The sequence below is a fragment of the Stomoxys calcitrans genome, chromosome 1 (assembly GCF_963082655.1).
Source record: "Stomoxys calcitrans chromosome 1, idStoCalc2.1, whole genome shotgun sequence".
NCBI classification, from domain to species: Eukaryota; Metazoa; Arthropoda; class Insecta; order Diptera; family Muscidae; genus Stomoxys; species Stomoxys calcitrans.
In genome coordinates this window covers 105696774-105721893 of record NC_081552.1, presented here as the reverse complement: position 1 = coordinate 105721893, position 25120 = coordinate 105696774, and the positions used below count along the sequence as shown (strand labels likewise).

The following is a 25120-nucleotide window of genomic DNA, read 5'->3' as shown; positions in this document are numbered from 1 at the left end:
TGGAAATTTGAACATATGTAAGTAAAAACTATAAACATGACAAACTGAACAAAATATTTTAAATTACTCTCTTGTTCAAATATTGCACTAAATAAACTCTGGAAAAAGTCGGAAAAAAGGCGACGAAGCATCGAGAAAAGGATGAAATAAACTTGTTTTATTTGCATTCTAAAACATATTGGCCCTAACAACCCCCAAGAATCATGTAAGAGATTATAATTTGTTTTTTTTGACCTTCCAAATAGGTTAGTTTCTCTGGCGCACCCTCCCAGTGGTGGAATCTCGAACCGCTCCTAACATACATGCATATAAGTATACCTCTTTAGGAGCCACTTCACCGTCCGTCTCCACTTCTCAAATATGCATGCTTAATTTACTTTAATTGGCCATTACAGAAAATTTATTCCTCTAGTCGAACGTAGAGTCGATGTCGAGACGCTTTGATCTTCTGTGCTTTTCTCCAACCTTTGACGACTAATTTCAAGATGTCGATCTCCACTCCATGGGAGTTTTTAGTCTTCCTCTTTTTGCAAATACCCATGCTTCTGAGCCATACAACAGCACGGGCAGTATCAGTGTCTTCTATGGCCTTATTTTCGTCTGTCGAGAGATGACTTGATCCCCATCTTGTTTGTTAATCCATATTAGCATCTGTTAGCCAATATTATCCTTCGCTTTATTTCAAAACTAGCGTCGTATGTTTCGGTTACGGTGGTGTCGAAGTAGATAATGTTGCGGACTATCTCAAAGTTGTAGTTCCCAACATTCTCCATTTTCTTTTTCCGTTTTACAGGACTTTGTGGGAGTTGATATCATCCACTATGTCTTATCTCCATTTACTACCAAACCCACTTTTCTTGATTCTCTTTCGATACTTTTAAAGGCTGCAATTGTTACTTCTCATAATCTCGACTCATAATATCGATGTCGTCAGCATAGGCGAGTAGAAAATGTTCTTTTGTGAGTAGGGTACCATGCCAATTCACACCTGCATCTCGTATATTCTCCTCCAGCAGGATATTAAATAGGTATTATGATAGGCTGTATCCCTCTCTGAAACTTTGTTTGAAGAGGTTTATTCCTATTTCCTATTGCATCAGCAATCGTCATCACGCAAACTCGTATCGGTTTTGCAGGATTACCAAGTCAGACATGGCTTGAAATAACTTTGAACGTATAGGGCTCTCGAAGGCGGTTTTGAGGTCAATATGGCAGGTGCTGATTAATCTTTTTCAGGTCTTTTTAAGGATATAGCAAAGTATGTGGTCTATGGTAGATTTACATGTCAGCGAAGATAAATTTAAATATAACTTAGCCAAGTCACGAACCTGGCATTTTAACACAGCTATGTTACTTGATTGACAGAACTATTTAATTGATTACAGAATTAATAAAAAATACATTTTAAACAATTTCTTGCATTCAAAATTCTAAAACTGCTTTACAAGAATGTATCTGTCATTATAAAATGCTAAATAATACCCAAACCCTCACACCTCAAAGGGAAATAAATACTTTGACCATCTTTGCAACCCATTTCTTAAAACCGATTGCTGTGGACTGGTCATAGATGGGTGAACTAAACTTATACCGGAATAAGATTCTGTAAAGGCCTTTCAGAATTAGTCACCACCATATTCAAATTACATTTCAGATAGGAGAAATTTGGCGCTTAAATTTATTAGGAAATTTAACATAAATGCTCACTGTGCTGTACTGTTCATAGATGGGTGAACCACACTTATACCAGAATTAGCTCCTTTCAAGGTCTTTGAGAATAAGTCACCACCATACTCAAATTCCGTTTCAGATAGGAGAAATTTGGCCCTTAAAGTTATCACGGAATTTAACATAAGTATCCACTGTGCTGGGGGAGGGCACCGCAGCACAGAGGTTAGCATGTTCGCCTATGACGCTGAACGCCTGGGTTCGAATCCTGGCGAGACCATCAGAAAAAATTTTCAGCGGTGGTTTTCCCGCCCTAATGCTGGCAACATTTGTGAGGTACTATGCCATGTAAAACTTCTCTCCAAAGAGGTGTCGCACTGTGGCACGCCGTTCGGACTGGGCTATAAAAAGGAGGCCCCTTATCATTGAGCTTAAACTTGAATCGGACTGCACCCATTGATATGTGAGAAGTTTGCCCCTGTTTCTTATTGGAATGTTCATGGGCAAAATTTGCATTTGCGTCCACTGTGCTGGACTGGTCATAGACGGGTGAACCAAACTTAAACCAGAATTAACTCCTGTAAAGGCCTTTCAGAATCAGTCACCACCATATCCAAACTAGTCGTTGAAGTCATAGTGCTATGTTGTTCAGTTACAGTTTGTCACAATCCGTTGAATATTGGATAACTTATGCACCCAAATTCGGCACGGACATCGAGTGTTCTAATAAATATAAGTCACTGTTGAATTTTGTATTTCAAATTTCAACAAAATCTGGTAATAAATAAAGCTTTTATGAGCTTCAAACCCTTAACCCGCATATCGGTCTATATGAATGCTATATATAAATACAGACCGATTTTTACTATATTTTGGTCGGATGGCGGGTGGCCTTAAACTATTCCCTGATTTAAATTTCAGCGAAATCGGGTAATAAATAAAGCTTTTATGGGCTTCAGACCCTTTATCGTCGGATCGGTCTATATGACAGCTATATCTAAATATAGTCTGATCTAAACCATATTTGGGTCAGATATCGGAAAGCCTAAAATTACTAACTGTTTCAAATTTCAGCGAAATCGGGTAATAAATAAAGCTTTTATGGGCTTCAGACCCCTTATCGTCAGATCGGTCTATATGACAGCTATATCTAAATACAGACCGATCTAAATCATTATTGGGTCCTATATTGGGAGGCCTAAAAAAAACACTGTTTTAAATTTCAGCGAAATCGTGTAATAAATCGAGCTTTTATCAGCTTCAGACCCTTTATCGGCAGATCAGTCTATATGGCAGCTTTTTCAAAATATAGTCCGATCTGTACCATATTTAGGTCAGATGTCGGGAGGCTTAAAATAACCCACTGTTTTGAGTTTCAGCGAAATTGGGTAATAAATAAAACTTTTATGGGCTTCACACCCATTTATCGGAATATCGGTCTATATGGCAGCAATATCTAAATATAGTCCGATCTGAACCATATTTGGGGTAGATGTCGGGAGACCTAAAGCTACTCACTGTTTAAAATTTCAGCAAAATCGGATGAAACATAAAGTATTTATGGGCATGAGACTCTTTATCGAAATATCGGTCTATATAGCAGCTTTATCCAAATATGGTCCGATTTGGCCCGTTGAAGAACGTAACCAGCGTGCATCAAAAAGACGTATCTGTGCCAAATTTCAGCTAAAATCTCAATTTTTGAAGGCTGTAGGGTGATTACAACGGACGGACGGACAGACATACGGACATCGTTAAATCGTTTTTGAATTTTACGACGATCCGAAATATATATACTTTGTAGGGTCGGAAATTGATATTTCGATGTACTGCAAACGGAATGACTAAATGAATATACCCCCTATCCTACAGTGGTGGGTATACAAATAACAATTGATCTTTAAGCAAAATGTATGTGAGAGTGGGTGTGTGTTTGGTTTTGAGATAGTGTAGAGCATAAAAATGAATGAATTATGATATATTGGGTTGCCCAAAAAGTAATTGCGGATTTTTCATATAGTCGGCGTTGACAAATTTTTTCACAGCTTGTGACTCTGTAATTGTATCTTTCTTCTGTCAGTTATCAGCTGTTACTTTTAGCTTGCTTTAGAAAAAAAGTGAAAAAAAGTATACTAGATTAAAGTTAATTCTAAGTTTTATTAAAAATGCATTTACTTTCTTTTAAAAAATCCGCAATTACTTTTTGGGCAACCCAATATTACCGCGTATTGTTGTTGTCCTTATGAAGAGTGAAATTAAAATGAATAAAAATTTCATATATCACACAACAAACAAAAAATAAATAAAATAAAATAAAATAAAATAACAAAATATAAAATGAAATTAAATAAATTTAAATTAAAAAAGTAAAAAAAAAATAAAATAAAATAAAATAAATCGTGTGGTCAAAAACCATTTATCACACCTTTGATCAACGATCGTTTGGTTCGAAAATCTAAAGAGAGACCTTTTGTGCCTGTAAATGAACCAAGAAAAATAGAACCAAAAAAGAAAATATAGCAGACAGTATGAAAATTATGGGCCGTTTACTCCGGGGCAACCATTCGGATACGTGTAGTTGCCTCCTCTTTCTATCAAACACATAGCTAGATGATTAACTTTTGCTTAAAATCATGTAAAGTGGCTCCATGAAAAATCGCGGAACGTTATTTGCACATATGAGTTAAAATTTGTGTCATTTGGTGAAAACAGTGCGTGATGCTTGTTGAGAAGACCTCCTAAATAGAAATTAATCCGCATTTCATAAAAACCCCCGAAAAATATGGGGGTTTCAGTACAATGGTACGCGGATGCTTTTCGCACCAAGGTGTTGGTCCCATATATTGGATCAGAAATATTATGAATGCATGTCGACATTCTGGAAAAAACAGTGCTACCATGTGTTTTCTGTACAATGATTCTGGTTTAGGGTTTTCAATAGCACTACGATCCCAAAAAAAAACAATAGCAAAAAAGTAAAATGTGGTTTGCGGAAAATTCAAAAAGGTTTAAACTCGATTGAATTTTGTGGACAAAAATTAAGGAAGGGGTGTATTCGACAAGAAATAAAAGCTTTTGAAATTTAATACAGCTATCCTGTAGCCCTATTTCCCAAGAAAGATGCCAAAATCTTGTTAATTCGATTGAAAGACGTTGCTTCACTGTCATTACCCACAAGTAGCACTTAGCCTAATATCAAAAAAGGTTTAGTGTTGCAAGCTCTTATTACAACTCTCCAATTGGTTACTGTTTCTTTTCTACCAATTTGTTGTATGTTGTATTATTTGTTTGACTGCTTGTTTTTTGAGTTTTTGCCAAAAAGCTAAAAAATTGTTTTAGTTGTAAGCCCTCATTAAATTCCATTGATTTGCAAGCCCTTAACTCCGTCCGTTTTACAGAAATCTTCTATATGAAATTCAATTTGTGTTAGTTTGTTCTGCATAGACTCAAAAATGGCTGAACCGATTACTTTGAAATTTTCACAGATTGTGCAGGTTGGTCTGGAAGAAAACATGGGCTTTATAATTTTTTGATATCGGGAGGCGGCAGACCCTTCTCCTAACCCCAAAAATATTACACAAAAATAAAAGTGGACCGATTGGGACAATATGGGCTTCAAATGAAAGGTAGTCAAGAGTAGAGTAAGAATTTCATAATAAAAGTTGGCTCCATGTACCTGGGGGCCGCCCCAAAACTCCAAAAACCTCCAAAACCCCTTAAAAAAGGTTTATTTGACGATCATGACAATATGGAACTCATATGAAATGTATTCGGGAGTAGATTAAGAATATGGTCAAGAAGTAGGCTTTATTTATTGATAACGGAAGGGGGCGGGCCCTCCACCGTTACCCCAAAAACACCACCCAAAACCAAAAGTCGACCGATAAGGACAATATGGGTTTCAAATGAAAAGTATGCGGGTGTAGATAACGAATCTGGCATACAAATTCATGTGAAGTTTAGGGGGTCACCCCACCCCCACAAAAACGCCTAAAATGGGCACATTAGCCAATCACGAATATATGGGACTCGGTTTGTTTGTTCCGTATAGACTGAAAAACGGCAGAAAGGATTTTCTCGGACCCTCCCCCTATGCCAAAAACACAATCCAAAATAACAATATAGGTAATACAAATATGGTATTAAAATTTGAGCCTAAGTACCCATTGGGCCGCCCCAGTCCCAAAACGGATATATTAGACGTTCATTTCAATATGGGGCTCAAATAAAAGGTATTCGGGAGTAGATTTCGAATCTGGCATACAAAATCAGATCGAAGTATAGGGGGTCAGGCCACCCCACAAAAACGCAATTGAGCCCCCACTGACTATATGATACTTGTCTGAACCGATTTTCTTAAAATTTTTATAGACTGTGTACGTTTGTCTGGAAAGAAACATAGGCTAGATAATTTGTAGATATCTGATAGAGGCGGACCCTCCCCCTTACCTAAAAAACGCCACCCATATCCAAAAGTGGTCCGATGGGCACAATAAGGGTTTCAAATGAAAGTTATTGGAGACCAGAAAACGAATATGGTATTAAAACTTGGGTTGTTGTTGTAGAAGGTTTTTGTTTCTATTTTTTGTCTGCTTGATTCTGTCGAGTGTCAAGACCCAGGATCTCTGCGACTAGGATGGGGTGCGTCCACAGGGATCTGGGTCAGAGTCGAATGGGTCTGGCAGGGCAGTTAAACAGGTGATGTGTATCGTGCGGTCCCTGGTTACAATCGGGACATACATCTTGCACGTAAAAATTTGGGTCCAAGTACCCAGCGGACCCCCTCTCCCCCAATACTTTTTTAAACAGATATATTTGAAGTTCATGTCAATATGAGACTTAAATGAAAAGTATTAGGCAGTAGATTACAAATATGGCATAAAACATTAGGTCCAAGTAATGGGAGGTCGCCCACCCCCCAATTAGCCATATTAGCCGACCATGGCTATATGGGACTCAAATGTAAGGTATTAGGGAGTAGATTACGAATATTACATTAAAATTTGCATTCAAGTCTAGGTGGCGCTTTTCCTCCTAAAGATACGTCAAATGGGTTATTGGACCCATTATGACAATATGGAACTCAAATGAAAGGTATTTGAGACTAGAAAACGATTGATATCCAATTTTGGAGCCAAGTGTTTTGGGGTACGCCCTAAAGCACCCCCTAAACTGAACTTCACTGCCTTTGGGAATAAAGAACGAATTCAATGTCTAATTTCAGTAATTTCAACAGTGCGACACCTCTGCCCATGCATGGCATTGTACCTCGCAAATGTCGTCAACATTAAGAGGCGATAAACACCGCTTTGTCCGATGTTCTCGCCAGGATTTGAACGCGTTCAGCGTCATAGGCTACAATGGCACGAATTCGATATCCGCATTCAGGGCGAAGTGTCCCCGACCTAAAAAGATATTAGAGAGTTAAAGAAGGCGCAGGGGAGCGGGCCCGGTTCGGCTAGTAATGCAAAAAAATTATCATTTGCTAACCCTTTGAGGACGAAGAATTAACTGCTGGATAAAGTTTAGATTTTCTTGCATATTCGTTCATAGAATAGTCCTATTTACTAAATAAAGTGTCGCCAAAATGGTAAAAATGATTCTCCTTCTATAAAAAAAAATTATGGTACATATATGTCCCATTCGTTCCCAGAGGTAAATATTTAGGTACAAAAGTGTTTTCGAATATGGCTTAGAATGCAAAATAAATCAGATTGTGTATTCTATTTAGACTGCCAAATATGAAAACATTTAAAATAATTCATGCCCTATTTATTGTTGTGATGGGTGTGGTGGAGTATACGTGAGCGTTAAAATGAAGTGTAAAAAAGCATTTGCGGCACGCCGTTCGGACTCGGCTATAAAAAAGGAGGTCCCTTACCATTGAGTTCTATGCTACTAGATAACACAAAGGCAGATGACACCTAAGCATTCGTAATCTTTTCCAAAACTCCCTCTCAAAATCCGAAATTTAACGCTGATACTGCTTTAAAGAGTTTCCATTGCAATTATATTAGCTACTGACATGATAACTTTCCAATAGGAAAATGCACCTCGCTAAACACTTAAAGCTCTAATTTAGTTAATTTCATTGGCTATTGGTTATCGTTTTTTGTGCTTTTATGAATAAAAAAAATTATATTTTACCCTCAGAAATGAATATATAGGAAAACGCCAAGGCAGATCTTTATTTTTTATTTACCTTTGAGGACGAATGGGACATATATGTATGTCCTATCAGTGTAGCAAGTGTAAAGCGAAAGGTATCTCACCAAATCAATTTATGTAAAAATTTACTGATATCCTCTATCAGTAAATTTTTACACTAATAATAATAAGAATTTAGCTCTTAGTCCATCAAATCTTCGATATAGAAACATTTTCAATTAATGAAAAGAATAATAGAAATTTTTGTGTTTGACAACTTACCAAAACGAGACGGGAAAATTGTATTAAATTTTTGTGACGGAATTTTATGCCCTCATTGGTTCTCTATCGATTAAGTGCAAATTTTTCAAAATTCAGCAATAAATGTAGATTTTAGAGCAATAATATAAAATGGGACATATATGTTCTATGCTTAACCGATTATAACAAACATTTCCGGTGAAATATTCCCATACAGCGGTCAAAAAAAGTATTCATCATTCAATGTTTTTTTTTTAATAAGTCTACAAAAGACAATTGGAATAAAAACATATTAAACTAATGATGCAGTAGTGCTTGTGTGATATATATGTACACAATTTCATTGTTTTTAAAGAAAAAAATAGTATTTATTGGAACAAAAAGGGCCATTTTACAGCTGAACACAAAAAATTAAACAAAAAAAGTATTCATCATTGCAAAAAAACAAACAAATAAATAACATAATTTAAAAAAATTAATACTTTGTTATTCGACCACCGCGTCTTATAACTTCTTTTAAACGGTTTGACATCGATTGGACTAATTTAGCGGTTATATTTTGGTCTATATTAGTCCATTCCTCCATTATCACCTGTTGCATTTGACTCTTGCTCGAAAAATTGCGCGTTCTCAATTTGCGTTCGAGATGTTCCCAAAGATGTTCAATTGGGTTCAAGTCGGGACTTTGAGGAGGAGTTTTAATGACTTTGGGGCAGTTATACAGCATCCACATCTTGGTATTTAAAGCAGAATGTTTGGGGTCATTATCTTGATAATATTGAAAGTTATTACCAAGCCCAAGTTTTACAGCACTATCTTTTAAATTCCTCTTTAAAATGTCAATGTAATACTTATGATCCATTACTCCATTAATAATTTCAAGATTTCCCGCTCCTGAAGCCGCCATACACCCCCAAACCATTAAACCACCTCCACCATGTTTTACAGTAGCAACTGTGTTTCGTTCTTCAAGCTCTGTATTTGGTTTTCTGTACACTATGACCTTTCCATCGCACCCAAAAAGATTACACTTGCTCTCGTCTGCAAAAATGACTGTTTTCCAAAATGATTCGGGCTGTTTTACATACATTTTTGCGAAGTTTAGCCTTTTCACTCGGTTTATTTTATTTATAAAGGGCTTCTTACGTGCAGTTCTTCCTCTGTAACTATGTCTTTTGAGTGTATTTCGAATTGTTTGTGTAGTAACTTCCTTCCCTAAATATTCCATAGTGTTTTTACGAAGAATGGTCGCATTTGTCTTCGGAGTTTTCTGAACTTGCCGCACTAGCCAACGCACATCTCCAACTGAAAGTGCTTTTGGTCGACCAGATCTTGGTTTATTGTCAACAGTTTTCGTTTCTGTCCACTTTCTGATGATGGATTGTATAGTAGATCGTGGTCTATTTAATATTTCACTGATAGTTTTTTGAGTTAAACCATTCCTGTGGTGTTTTATTATCAAAACTTTTACCTCATCAGAAACCTCGTTTTGCTTACGACCCTTTTTGACAAAAACTATATTTTCAATGAAATTAAATATTTGCTGTCAAGGGCAAAGCCTCCTTTACTAAATAAAACAGAAAAGGGGGATTCCCAAATAATATTTGAATTTGACTTTGATGATAGCACATCAATGATGAATACTTTTTTTGTTCTGTTTTTGGTGTTATTATATAAAATTGCATTTTTTGCGCTAATTAAATTTATTTTTTGAGTTTATTTTAAAACATATTACGAAAAATAAACTATTGCATAAAACTGCATTATTTGTTTACTTTAAATTTTCTTCAATTACCCAAAATAAGTGAATTTATTATCAATTTTGCTAATGATGAATACTTTTTTTGACCGCTGTATATATCTTTCATCCGATATGGCCTTACGGTTGTATAGTCCACAATTTTGGGCCTATCTTGGCGTCCCAACATATGTGGACAATTTTATCAATCGCATGGCAGCCGGTTGTACGTACCGGATTGACCCGATGGATTCCTTCATCGGCAAAGGGTACCGCCTCAGTGTACAACGACAATTTCATCAAAAATCGCTCCACATTTACATATAGCTTTTTAGTGATTCCGATTTTTGGTGATCTTTTTGGCAACACTCACGAACGTTTCGTGTTTTGTTTCACTGTCAAACATTTTCAGTTTGGTCTATGATTTAAACATGAATCGTCTTACAAACGAACAACGCATGCAAATTATTTTATTTTATTATCAAAATGCGTGCTCTGTAGACTCTAATAAATCACCAAACAGAAAAGTCTATGATACAGGCGATTATTTACTTAATAATTTTGTACATAAATTCATATACATTTTCTATTTATGTTTGAAAATACCTCTTATTTTAAATTAAGGTTTTTTGCCCTTTTTACCTCATATAAAAACCTAGTCACTGCGAAATTTTGCAAACATAATTTTTGTATAAATTATAATTTAAGAGTTATTTGTTGTTATATCTTGTCGATAGATCTCAAAACATGTACTTTCACGTGAACTTTTCTGTAAAAATATTTCTGTATAATAAATGAATTGAAAAAATTTAATTTAGATAATAGTAATTGCAACTTTCTCTCTCGTCTTCCTTTAGAATATCGCCAGAACAAAAATTGGTTGAATGTATTCAAGATGTGTCGTCCACTTTGCTGGTAGCAGTTGGTAGTTCTAGTTTAAATTCATTCTTTCATTGAAAAACTTACCTAAAAAGAGAAAGTTAAACGACAAACATTAAAAACTTGTAAATTGCATTCATATATTATAAAATGTTTATTACTAAAGGCCATATTTATAAACAAATCGTATTGAAGCATTGAAGTGTAAAATAAAGGGTGATTTTTTAGCTATTATCCTTTTGGCAACACTGGTTTAAAATCCCCCTGCCACGATCGAAACAGAAGGGGAATACGTCCAGAGGGGATGCCTGCCCTGTGTGGGTGGGTCATCCAGTTGGATTGGGCTCAAGGTGTGCGCCAGCGGGAAAGGACGGAACTCAAAAAGTACTTCGATAGCATCAGCGAGTGAAGAATCTATGGAGACATCGTCCACACCACAAGTATCCAGTGTCCTGAGGAAGAGTGATTCCATTGCTCTCTCAACTGCCCCTGGATGCATAAGAAGACTCATCGTGACAAGATCGAATGAAACTTGTGAGTCTGAACTCTTGGCCGATTCAGAAGAAAAGTCTAACGCAACAGTGGTGGAAATTTTAAATCCTGACTATGGTCCGGTGTTTGCAGATAAATCTCCACCATTGTACGGTCGCTTCGGCGGCACTAAATATCCTTCTGATCGCAGGAGGATTCGACATGGTTCTTGTCCAGGAATTATGGGTGTGTGGAGGAATGGTTTGTGGACTAAGAATTCCGCGATTTAAACTTCTCAAGGGTACGGGGAATGCGAGACACAGAGCCTATATTCTTGCAAAGAGTAGTATTAATGCTTTCTTCTTCCGTCGCTAAGCACTGAAGATTCAGTAGTAGCCAGCCTTGAAATTAATAACTCTCATTACTGGCTGGTTTGCCTATATAGGGCACACGTTGAGTTGCTGGTTGAAGCCGCTTCTGCAGGGAAGAAGAGCCTCATTGTAGGAAGTGATGCTAATGCACATGGGGAAGTTCGGATATCAACGAAAAGGGTGAGCTGCTTATCGAATATATTATAAGTTGCAATCTGGAGATTTGTAGCAAAGAGAATAAACCGACCTTTATTATCAGGAACAGGCAGGAGGTACTAGATGTGAACTTTGTATCGGAAGATATAAGCGGAAGGATATGCGACTGGGAAGTGTTTGATGATCACAACTTCTCTGATCATCGCCGTCAGCCTTGGTCTCTCCGTTCAACAGAAGAAAGGCGGATTGTGATAAATTTCGGCACACATTCTGTACGGGATAGTCGTTTCAGATCAGAAAAGGAAGTGGAAACTGCAAAGGATAACATTGGTCATGATAATGGTCAAGCGGATCATGAAGGCCCTGAATGACTTTCTTGTGTCAGCATGCCAAGCCAAGGTTCAAACGGCGAACTGGCTGGTCTAAGGAAGGACTGCAGAAAACTCTTCAACAGAACGAAAGCCATAAGGGCACTACACGATTGGGACGTCTATAAGACTGACTTAAAAAAAAATACCAGGGCGAGCTGAGAAAGGCCCAGAACAAATCCAGGGTGGAATTATGCAGCTCCGTGGAGGAAAAATATGAGGCCTCAATGCTAACGAAGATTCTGTCCTGTATACCTATTACGGTGGGGTATATTTTTTTGTTTTATTTGACTTCCTGTCACAAGTTCATGAAGTACTCATATTCCAGTACAGGAATTTTAGATCAAAATACAATGTTTGAAATTTATATATAAGGTAAGTCACATAAAGGTACTTAAAACTAATTAGTGTCAAGAATTTAATAGGCAAGAATCAAAGAACATAATATTTGAATTAAAAAATTAAGATCAATTTAAAATTTTAGCTGAACTTTGAAATTAGAGTAAGAGTAAAAGTAGAAAAAGAAGAAAAAAAATAATATGTAAGCAAAGGGGAAAAAGGCTTAAAAGAACTTAAAAACAGTTGAATGAGCAGATAAATCGGAATATTGAATAATTTCATAAGAAAGAAATAAATTAATAAAATGTTTAAAAAACATTGATATAAAAGAAAAAAAGAACATATAATAAACTGTCACGTATTTATTAAAACACAAAACTTTCATATTAAAACGTATATCTCATATCTAAATCATTTCCTTAGTTATTACATAAAAAGGAGACAACATTTTTCCTAAAGTTTACCGCATTTGTAATAGTTTGAGCTTTATAAGGGAGTGAGTTTCAAAGATGGAGTGAGGTAATAAAGAATTGCCACTCGGATATAAAAACTTTTATGGCGTAACAAAACCAAACGATTGCCTCTACTAAGTCTTAAAAACGCAGGCGTTGGTTTATACGTGCGTGGGTTGACAACTTAATTTAAGAAGATTTTGAAAACTCATGTCGTACAACTGTACCGAAAAACCCGAAATGATGCCATATCGCCGTAAACCATAGACATATCGCGTAATACTGAAAGCATCGAGTAAACACGACCACATGACGATATAATATGATTCGACCATGTCAAATAGCTGTTGAGAACCATACCAAAATTCTTCGCTAGATCAACTTTCTCAATACTCTGATTATTCACCATTAAATCAGCATTAAACTGAGTCCGTGAAATTCGTCCTCGAATAATAATACATTTGACTTCTTCGGATTAATAGTAAGACCGTTGCCAAATGCTCATAATGAAATATTAGTCAGGTCCTCGTTCAAAGCAGCCACACAATCATCAATTTCCGACAATGTAGTGCCAGTATATACTTGGACATCATCCAAATACGAAAATTCCTCAAATGCAATGGGAGATCATTGATATACATCGAAAAGAGTAGAGGGCCGTGACTGAGAGCACTTATCACTAACTTATCCCAACATACTGATACCGATCGCTCAGGCAGGAGAGCAGCAATATTACAGACGTGGCTGAGAATCCAAAAAAGTAACGTAATTTAGAGCATAGCAATTCATGATTACCGTCTCGATTTTGAGTGGTCCAAGAGAACTAAAAATACAATATTTCTCTCATCCAAGTAGTTCCGTTTATCCTCAGCAACGACTAAAAGAGCTGTTGTACAACTATTTCCCTCCTGGAAACCAGACTGCCTGAAAGATGTATACCATCTGCACCAACTGCGTTTGATTTTATCCACATAAAACTTGAGAAAACTTTCAACTCACTTACACCGATTAAGTCAAAGCGGTCATCTAACATATCCAAAGACATGTAGTAAAATGAATCGTCAACGCCACACATAGAAATGTCCAAAAACTTACTGTTAATGCCATCAACGTCAACCATAGCATTGTCCTGTTGTGTGTTAGCCCTTCTACCAATGTCAAGCTCCCGTATTGTCTGCCAAATATGTTCGTATCAATAACATTGGACAATTTTGCCATATATTAAAACTCAGATTTTACCCCCTTTATCACATCATGAGCCGCTCTCCTTGCATTCCGGTATTCATTGAGTAATTCAGGAGTTTTATACGGCTTCCACCTCCTATAAACACGATCTCTCAACCGTAAGGCATTAGCAACAACTGTCCGTTTTTTTCGACAAAATGTCTTAGTTCTCACACTCAGAGAATGTATGGATAACGTCTAGTGGGGAAACACTACAAATATTCGTTGAAACACATTTCCCGGGAAATTTTCCAACGAACAACGTGGCGCCAGAAGAGGTTGTCACTGGTATGCATTCGTCGGAGGTTATTGGGGAAATTGTGTCTGAGCCGAAAATAGTTTGGCCGATAAGTAGTTTCGCATGTAGTAGCTTGTCCTATACAACTGTGGGATGGATGGACACAAAAGTCATTTTTATTCCAATAGCAGGAAAAGCTTACCACACGAAGGCGAAAGATTTTCCTATAAGTTTGTCATCCTTTAGGATAAAGACTCTAGAGAGGTTGATAGAAACATATCTTAGGGCAAAGATCCCTGGAGATCGCCTGTCTTGGCAACAGCATGCATATATTGCCCAAAAAGTAATTGCGGACTTTTCATATAGTCGGCGTTGACAAATTTTTTCACAGCTTGTGACTCTGTAATTGCATTCTTTCTTCTGTCAGTTATCAGCTGTTACTTTTAGCTTGCTTTAGAAAAAAAGTGTAAAAAAATTATATTTGATTAAAGTTCATTCTAAGTTTTATTAAAAATGCATTTACTTTCTTTTAAAAAATCCGCAATTACTTTTTGGGCAATCCAATAGTAAAGGAAATGCACTGAAACAGCCTTTCACGACCTAGTCGCCTACATAAAGGAACTCTCTTTCGCTGTCAAGGAATACACAATTGTATCATTTCTTGACATTGAATGTGCTTTCAATAATGTAAAACCGACGTCAATCATGAAGGAGTTGGAGTTTCTAGGCATCAACTCTACCGCAAGAAAGTTTGTTAATAACTTAATTACTGAAAGATGTATTACGGCAGGCTTGGGATCTGTGGATCTAAAAAGATGGGCCAGCAGGGGAACACTTCAAGGAGGTGTACTGTCTCCTCTACTTTGGAATGTAGCCATTGACAATATAACGTGGGAATTGCGCTTAAGGAAAAGTTTCCCAACACTCTTAAAGATATACTTCAGGAAGCTCCACGTGCGACAGCGAAGTGGGCTAGCGAAGGTGGTCTAACCGTAAATCCATCTAAACGGAAAAGGTTCTTCTCAGCAGGAGATATAAGTTAACCACAATGCCACCTGTCTCCATGGGGGGAAAGAATGTTCCATTTACTGAAAGCGTTTTGCTGTACAGGAAATTGAACTTCAAATCAAATATTTGGAAAGTGTAAGAAAGACAACTCTTGCCCTATTCACCTGCAAGACAGCAAGGGTTGTGGGCATTCCAAAATTATGTGGTCTGGTCTAGGCTTGAAGAGGTCTACCGCTTTGCTGTCGATGGCTAGAACGGATGTCTCAGTTATTGTGTCCGTCATGACAGGTCACAGTCATGTCGGAAAGCAGACTGAAGGTTGCCAGTAACGACCCTCCTCCTTTACACAATTTTCAAAAACCCCAGATCTGGGAGATGGGTGCACCGATGTAAACGAAATTTTGAATGCTACCTTATGGTACACCAAAAACACGAAATTGGTATAAAATTTTGGGATCAACTAACCTGGGGGGACGCCCCATCTCAAAACCCATCCGAACAAACATGTTTACCGCTTTGGACAATATGGGTATCAAAAGAGAGGTATTTAAGAGTAGAGTACGAACTTGGCATAAAAATGTCATCTCAATAATCCCCACCCCCATAAACACCACCCAGCAGGACACTTTTACTCTTTGGGCAATATGGGTATCAAATAAAAGGTGTTTAAAGTAGAGTGCAAATCTTACCCACCAAGGCAATAAAAGGCTTAAATGAAAGGTATTTGTGAGTAGGGCACCAATATGATATCCACATTGGGGCGAAATATATGAAAGGGCGTACCAGCACCCCCAAACAGAACTTATTTCCTGATCGTATTAGTTAAGATGTCAGATAAAATAGGAGAGTGAAAGAAGGCGCACCGGAGAGGGCCCCTTCCAGCTAGTTATATATAAAAATCAATTCGTGTTTGTTTGTGGGTTTGTTTGTTTGTTCCGTATAGACTTAAAAACGGCTGAGCTGATTAACTTGAAATTTTCGCAGATTGTGTACATTGGTCCGAATGGAAACATAGGCTATATAATTTGTTGATATCGGAAGGGGGCAGACCCTACCCCTAATGCCAAAAACACCACTCAAAATCGAAAGTGGACCGATCGGGATAATATGGGTATCAAGTGAAAAGTATTGAAGAGTAGAATACGAATATGGTATTAAAATGTGAGTCTAAGTACCTATCGGGCCGCCCCTACTCAAAACTCCCCCAAACAGACATATTGGACATTCATGTCAATATGGGGCTCAAATGAAAGGTATTCGGGAGTAGATTACGAATCTGGCATACAAAATCAGATCCAAGTACGGGGCGTCACCCCAATCCCAAAAAAGCTCCACATGGGCATCATGGACCCATCATGACTATATGGGACTCAGTTTGTTTGTTTGTTCCGTAGAATCAAAAAACGACTGAAAGGGTTTTCTAAAAATTTTCCAAGATTGCGTAGGTTTGTCTAGAAGGAAACATAGGCTTTATTATTTGTAGACATCCCCTTACCCCAAAAAACGCCTCCCAGGTATCAAATTAAATGTATTGTAGACAAAAAAAACGAATATTGTATTAAAATTAGGGTCCAAGTAGCCGGGAAATTGGTACTCATTGACGAGACAAAGAACCTGGCGTCCACCGCAACTTCAAACAGAACATATTTACCGATCAAGGCAATATGGGGCTCCTATAAAATGTATTTAAAAGTAGAGCACGAATCTTATATTTACTTTAAGGGCCAAGTGTTTGGTCGGCCACACACCCCTCAAATACGACTTGAATCGGAAATATTTGCCAATACGGTAGGACTCCAAAGAAAGGCATTTGGGAGTAGGAACCAAGTAGGGGCAAACTTCTCACACATCAATGAGTGATTTCCGATTCAAGCTTAAACTCAATGATAAGGGACCTTTTTATGCCGAATCCGTAAGGCGTACCGCAGTGCGACACCTCAGCATTAGGAGTGGATAACCACCGCTTTAAATTTTGTCCGATGTTCTCGCCAGGATTCGAACGCAGGCGTTCAGGCACGAATTCTATATCCGCATTCAAAGCGGAGCGGGCCCGGTTCGGCTAGTTGTTTATAAAAATGGAAAATAAATATTTTTTTTCAAATTATTGGTACTGGTTTTAAGCGTTTTTGTAAAAGCGTTCGTATTTTAACCCGTATAATGCCGCTATGGAGATATATCTAAGCCACTCATCGACATGCTGTGTGCCCAAAATCATGAAAAGTCAATTTATACAAGGAATTCACTAATCGTATTCCTATTTATGCCCTAAGTGGGTTCCACAATACGTCGCCCACGCCCCTTAACTTGAACTGCCTCGAAAGGCTTCGCATTCACCAAGTTTATTGAAAGTAGATCTCTAGCTTTTACAGTCAAGACGTCTACCACTTCATTCCCATTTACTGATGTTTTGATACTCAGGGAAGGCAGTGTGTGACTTCACTACCTTGGTTGTAATTTCTCTATAGGACAACTGTCCAACTGTCGACGTTCTTACGTTGACTCTGCATCATCTCAGGTTATTGGTGCTGATCTAAAAGTTTTTTTTTTAAATATTACGATAATGTCATGTTCAGAGAAGGCGGCAATTGCCTTCTTACACTCTAAGACAGTTCTTGGTCTCACCACCTTGGTTGTCGTCGTCTTAAAAGCCATTTACTATCTTATATACCCTATACTATGGATCGCAAGTGACGCGTTCTTCGAATGACCTTTTCAAATATAAAGGAGCTGTATCAAGTATCGACCGAAATGGACCTTCCTTGCAATGGCTGTTAGGTTAGGTTGAAAAGAGGGTGCGCATATTAATCCGCCCCATGCCACTATGGACATACACCTAGCCAGTATTCGGCTTGTTGTGCGATCTAGAAACAAAAAGTAACCTCGAAAAAGAAAATTTTAATTTAGTAATAGCTGTTAGAAATCATACAAAAATACCACGTAAACAACTTCAGCCAAATCGGATAGTAACTGCGATCTCTAAAGGGCTCAAAAAGTCAAACCGGGAGATGGAACGATTTGGACCACAATGAAACGATTTGGACCATACTTGGCACAGTTGTTGGAAGTCCAACAGTACATGTCAGACAAATCGGATAAGAGGCTCTAGTAGCTAAAGAAGTCAAGATCCGAGATCGTTTTATATGGCAGACATATCAAAACATGGATCGATTTAGCTCATTTACAATCTCAACCGATCTACATTAATAGGAAGTATGTGCTTTCGACAGACGGAAATCGACTTACAATGTCATGACGATCAAGAAAATATACACTTTCTTAGGTATCAGATCAATATTTCGATGTTACAAATGGAATGACGAAATTAGTATATCCCCATCCTATGGTGGAGGGTAAAAAAAAGTTTGAAAAACTTTCAAAAAAATTATATAAATTATTACCCAAGAATGAAATTAAATGTAAGCAATAATGTGGCACACGAAGCATGAAAATGAGTGTACGAATATTTATTAAATGATGGCCACTCATATCAGTGCGCTGAACATAACGCCTCATCTATTGCGGTAGCGATACGTACCTATATCGCATTTTTATTAGTATACCGCAATTCAGAAAAATACCACTATAAACTAATTAGCTAGGAGAGGGCTTATTGTAGTGTGTGTAGTATGTAGCGAAGATCCTTGCAATTTAGAAGGCCCAGATAGAATGTTTTAACAATGCCGCCATTCAATCTAAAAAAATGATTTTCTCGACTATCACAGATCTTTTAACGAGAACGGTTCTGGACACCGGACCACAGAGATATCCCAAAAAAAAAAATTGGAACGAAGGAGTTTGCAAGACTGGGAACTACCTAACACATACGAGCAGAATTGAAATCTGTGGGTATGCACTTCTCGACTTTTTTATACCCACCACCGAAGGATGGGGGTATATTCATTTTGTCATTCCGTTTGCAACACATCGAAATATCCATTTCCGACCCTATAAAGTATATATATTCTTGATCAGCGTGAAAATCTAAGACGATCTAGACATGTCCGTCCGTCTGGCCGCCTGTCTGTTGAAATCACGCTACAGTCTTTAAAAATTGAGATATTGAGCTGAAATTTTGCACAGATTCTTTTTTTGTCCATAAGCAGGTTAAGTTCGAAGATGGGCTATATCGGACTATATCTTGATATAGCCCCCATATAGACCGATCCGCCGATTTAGGGTCTTAGGTCCATAAAAGCCACATTTATTATCCGATTTTGCTAAAATTTGCGACAGTGAGTTGCGTTGGGCCCTTCGACATCCTTCGTCAATTTGGCCAAGATCGGTCTAAATTTGGATATAGCTGCCATATAGACCGATCCTCCGATTTATGGTCTTAGGCCCATAAAAGCCACATTTATTATCCGATTTTGCTGAAATTTGGGACAGTGAGTTGCGTTAAGCCCTTCGACATCCTTCGTCAATTTGGTCCAGATCGGTCCAAATTTGGATATAGCTGCCATATAGACCGATACTCCGATTTATGGTCTTAGGTCCATAAAAGCCACATTTATTATCCGATTTTGCTGAAATTTGCGACAGTGAGTTGCGTTGGGCCCTTCGATATCCTTCGTCAATTTGGTCCAGATCGGTCCAAATTTGGATATAGCTGCCATATAGACCGATCCTCAGATTTGGGGTCTTAGGCCCATAAAAGCCACATTTTATATCCGATTTAGATGAAATTTGGCACAGTGAGTTGTGTTAGGCCCTTCAACATTCTTCGTCAATTTGGCCCAGATCGGCCCAGATTTGGATATAGCTGCCATATAGACCGATCCTCCGATTTATGGTCTTAGGCCCATAAAAGCCACATTTATTATCCGATTTTGCTGAAATTTGGGACAGTGAGTTGCGTTGAGCCCTTCGACATTCTTCGTCAATTTGGCCCAGATCGGTCCAAAGTTGGATATAGCTGCCATATAGACCGATCCTCCGATTTATGGTCTTAGGCCCATAAAAGCCACATTTATTATCCGATTTTGCTGAAATTTGGGACAGTGATTTGCCTTAGGCCCTTCAATATCTTTCTTCTATTTGGCCCTGATCGGTGCAGATTTGGATATAGCTGCCATATAGACCGATCTCTCGATTTAAAGTTTTGGGCTCATAAAAAGTGCATTTATTGTCCGATGTCGCCGAAATTTGGGACAATGACTTGTGTTGGGCCCTTCGATATTTGTCTTCAATTTGGCTCAGATCGGTCCAGATTTGGATATAGCTGCCATATAGACCGATCTCTCGGTTGAACAATGACTTGTACTTATAAGCATTTGGTCTAAATCGGATGATATCTATAGAGCTGCTATGGGGCTTACGGTATGCATTTTTCACTGGATTTTGACGAAATGTGGTTCACATATATACCCGAGGTGGTGGGTATCCAAAGTTCGGCCCGGCCGAACTTAACGCCTTCTTACTTGTTTTTATTTAAGTCTATAGGTAATAAATACCCTTACAGCCTAATAACCATATATTTACAAATGTATTAACCTAAGAATTTAAAAATAATATAATATTCCTTTTTAAACTTTTCGATTCTCAGATAGATCTATTATATCTTTCAGTTGATTAGAATTGATAACATAGGTGCCGAAAGGGATCATTATTGGCATAGTTGGTTTTATAATAAGAAATTTTCAAAAGATCAAAATATCGAGTTGGTCTGATAGGAACGTTAAAAAAAATTCTACTCAAAAGAAGGCAGGAATCTATTTGACCATGAACTAATTTCAAGTCAAAAACGTAATGTTTAGCATGGTTCTACGGCTATTTAATGTGGGAGGCTTTATAAGATTTAATCGGTACTCATACGAAAGTAATGAACTTCTGTCCCACCCATTTCGACGGAGACAAAATAATATAAATTGTTTTTGAATCGATTCTATCAAATCAGAATGAATATTGATCCCATGCCACTGAATCGTACTTCTAACTAGCGATGTTTACAAGTTTTTCGTCACAGAGAAATCATTAAGTTCTTTACTCCAGCGTTTCATGAAGCCAAGAGTCTTTGTTTACAACCATTGAGATGTGTTGACGGAAGTTTAAGCGTTGGTCTAAAAGAAATCTTTAAAGCTATAGACTACTTCAAGTTGATTGGAACCCAAAAAGTAGCTAGTTTTAAGAGAGGTTATTCTTGAAAATGATATGTGTTTGCATTTGGAAATATTAAGTTCCATAAAGTTTTGGTTGCACCATTCGTAAAGGGTATCAAGGTCATACTGAAGATAACACTGTTCATCATGGTGTCTCGTTGATCTGAAGATCTTTACATCATCCGCATACATCAAAATATTCGAGCGCTTTAAAGTAAAAGGTAGATCGTTTATGAACAAACAAAACAGCACAGGGCCAAGATGACTACCCTGTGGAACACCTGAAGAGGCAACAATTGATTTGGAAACTGCAGTACCAAATTTAACTTTTTGAGTGCGTCCAGTCAGATATGATCTGATCCACTTTAGTAAAGATAGACTGAAAACAATAAGATATATTTTACTCAACAGAAGATTGTGGTTGACTTTATCAAATGCTTTACTAAAATCGGTATATATAGTATCCGTTTGGTAGCGTTCCCTACAGCCATCGTTGACCAAACAAGTAAGTTCTAAAATATTTGTTATCGTCGATTTCGATTTCCGGGACCCATGTTGGTAGGGAGACAATACAGAAGAGACTTGATGTGAAATAGTGTTTCTCTAACAGCTTCGGAATAGCATTCAAAATTTAAATGCCCCTGTAATTAGAAACCTCATTGCGATTTCCGGCTTTAAATAACGGTCTTATATAAGATTGCTTCCACAATTCCGGCAGACACCCATGCTTTAATGTATAAAGGGGATACGAAAGTTCGAGAGCGCAATGCTTTGAAATGTTCGATGGAATTCCATCTGGACCGGGATTAAAAGTTATCTTCAGTGATCTTAAATTTTCAAGTACTACGTTTTCGCCAATCCCAGACACGCCTATAAAAGCTGAATTGTTGATTGTGTATGGACTTGTTCCACATAAATCATAATAATTATCTGAGTAAGTAGTGCTAAAAAAGTCAGCAAAGATGTCGGCAATGCCTGAATCGTTATCAGCTACTTTAGTTTTATATCTAAGAAAGTTCGGTAAACTATTACAACGGCGCTTTGAATTCACAAATTTGTAGAAGGATTTAGGATTTGATTTCAATTGATATCTAATTTTATTCAAATAACTACCACACGCCAATTTGTTTTCTTTATTATATTCGCATCTTGTTATTGTAAGATAAGTCTTTGAGAAAAGGAAAGAAGAACAACAAATGAGAGAGGTTCCCAAACGAGAGTAGTAAACTCTCCATGATTATATGGACTAAACTAAACTAAACCATCGATTTGCTGTACAATTTAATTTCCAACCGACCTACAGCAATAGGAAATATTTGTGAATAAATTGTTTGAAAAAAGTTCATACGTTCAGAATATAGCATAAATTTGGCAAACGGACTTAAGGACATTGCCAGATAGTTTAAGAATGTCATGGCAATTAATCACAACAACTTCTTCAAGGTGTTACAAAGTGACGAATTGAGTACAATCTCCTTTCCATATACCTCATTCAATTTCAATTCATATACATAAACTTAAGATACCCTTTGTATCGATTGAACCAAAATTGGAGCTAACCAATCCAATTGACAATGTCAATAATCATCACCACCAACTTTAATTATACTTTGTGTGTCATATTGTAGAATGGTGTATACTTTTGTTTCTGGCAAAACGTTCGCCCAGATGATTGCGTTTTGGCTCTTTTCAACTCTTAAATTATTGGATTTTGTACATGACGTTAGCGATGTTGTTGGCGAGGAAACAAACAAACACAGCACTTTAGTTATAAAATTCGAAATTTATTACGTGATAATGTATAATCTACGGAATCAAAATGATAACAATAGGTAAAATATTATCACACCTTTACAATGTTGGCCTACCTAACTCAACATAGTACAGCATTTAGCCAAAATGCCATTTCTTGTAATACGAAAAATTTATATTTTTTCATTAAGGTTTTGTGTATAACGCTCATTGGACCCGTGTTGCTATTTTGTTGCTTCGTTTTTGTGAAGAATGAACGAAATATTGCTTTACTGCCTGTCAAGTTCAACAGAATTTCCTTTGTCAGGTTTTACAGAAATGTCGGTAAAGCGTAGTATTAAAATATGTGCACATGTTAAGTTCTCCATAGTACTGAGAAACAATTGGATATTTGCCATTTACATTGGAAAATCTAATTGTGAAAGCATTAAATGATAATGATGCAGGAATTGTACGTTTGGTGAAAAACATTTTATGAAATGCAAAATTTGATTGTTATATATATTTGAATTTCAACTGTTGGCTGTTGAATATAAGCATATTCGCTCTACGAAATTTGTTATTCAAGTCGTCATTACTGCTATTTTAACAAACAATTTCTGATGTTTCGCTGAACGAATTTTGTCATTCAAAATATTTAAGTGCTAGAAATCTGCTATTTTAACTACCAATTTCTGATGTTTTAACTAAGCATGCTGGTAAAATATTTAACGCATATTACTGCTCAACGGAGTTCCAATTAATATACATTTTCTGCACTTCACGATTTGTTTGGTCAGAATAATCGTGTAAATATTAATTTATTTATTTCTGAATGTTGTAATTTTAAAGCCCTTTAAGAGCCCTACACTCAAGGTAAAGAGTCTACTGATAATAGCAGCCACAGCTTGCTGATTGTAGGTAGCTAATTTTGCTGCTAATACAGCTGTAGTACTGAAGTAGTACCATCAAGCTCCCTGCTGAAAAGTCAGCTGTTTTCTGTCTGCTGCTCCTAATGAAGAAATTACTGTGAAAAAAACGATGAAGAACAAAAATGGATGGAAAAAAGGACCATGATTTGCGGATCTGCAACTGAAATGTCCGCACTCTTTATAGAGAGGGTGCAGTACACGCATTGCAAGGAGAGGTATCGGAAGAAGAGGAGAAACGTATTTTCCGCAAGAAGAAAAAGGAAATCGGAAAACGTGAGTGTGAGCGAATTGAAATGTACAGAAGCTAGAATGAAGTCCGGAAATTCTACCAAGGAATCAAACATCAAACCGATGGCTGTGGTACAGGCATACAGGCCCCCTGCAGAGTCAAAGAAGGAAACCTGGTAATTGACACAGATAGTATGCTGAGGATATGGAATGAACATTTAACCCAGCTGCTAGTATCCGACGCTGGGGGTGAAGAGGATACCGCAGAACCAATCCCTGATGATGGTATATAATGTTCACCCCCTTGTCAGAATGAGGTCCAAGTAGGACTGACCCGACTGAAGAACAACAAGGCAGCAGGTTGTTCTTCACCACTGAACTGTTTAAGATCGGAGGCGACACGCTGATAAGGCGTACGCATTAGCTTGTCTGCGCAATCTGGCTAGAAGAACGCATACCCGGTTATTGGAACCTCAGCATACTATGTCCCGTGCACAAGAAAGGAGACAAAACAGAATGAATAAGTCTTCTACCCATCGTATACAATATAGTATCAAGCGTACTGTGTAGATTAAAACCTAAAGTCAATGAGACAATTCGGCCTTATCAATGCGGCTGTAGGCGTGGTAAAACATGTAAAGGGTGATTTTTTTGAGGTTAGGATTTTCATGCATTAGTATTTGACAGATCACGTGGGATTTCAGACATGGTGTCAAAGAGAAAGATGCTCAGTATGCTTTGACATTTCATCATGAATAGACTTACTAACGAGCAACGCTTGCAAATCATTGAATTTTATTACCAAAATCAGTGT

The 25120-nt window shown here is 37.4% G+C and overlaps 1 protein-coding gene across 2 annotated transcripts in view; it reads right to left on the bottom strand.

Moving 5' to 3' along the window:
• Positions 1–10238: 10238 nt before the first annotated feature.
• Positions 10239–25120, bottom strand: part of LOC106086885 (MOB kinase activator-like 2) — a 33215-nt gene continuing 18333 nt past the window's right edge. For both annotated transcript variants that reach the window (XM_013251709.2, XM_013251708.2), the window contains exon 2: positions 10239–10780. In XM_013251709.2, the coding sequence (XP_013107163.2) occupies positions 10777–10780 (4 nt within the window). In that variant the 3' untranslated portion in view covers positions 10239–10776. The remainder of the gene's footprint in view (positions 10781–25120) is intronic.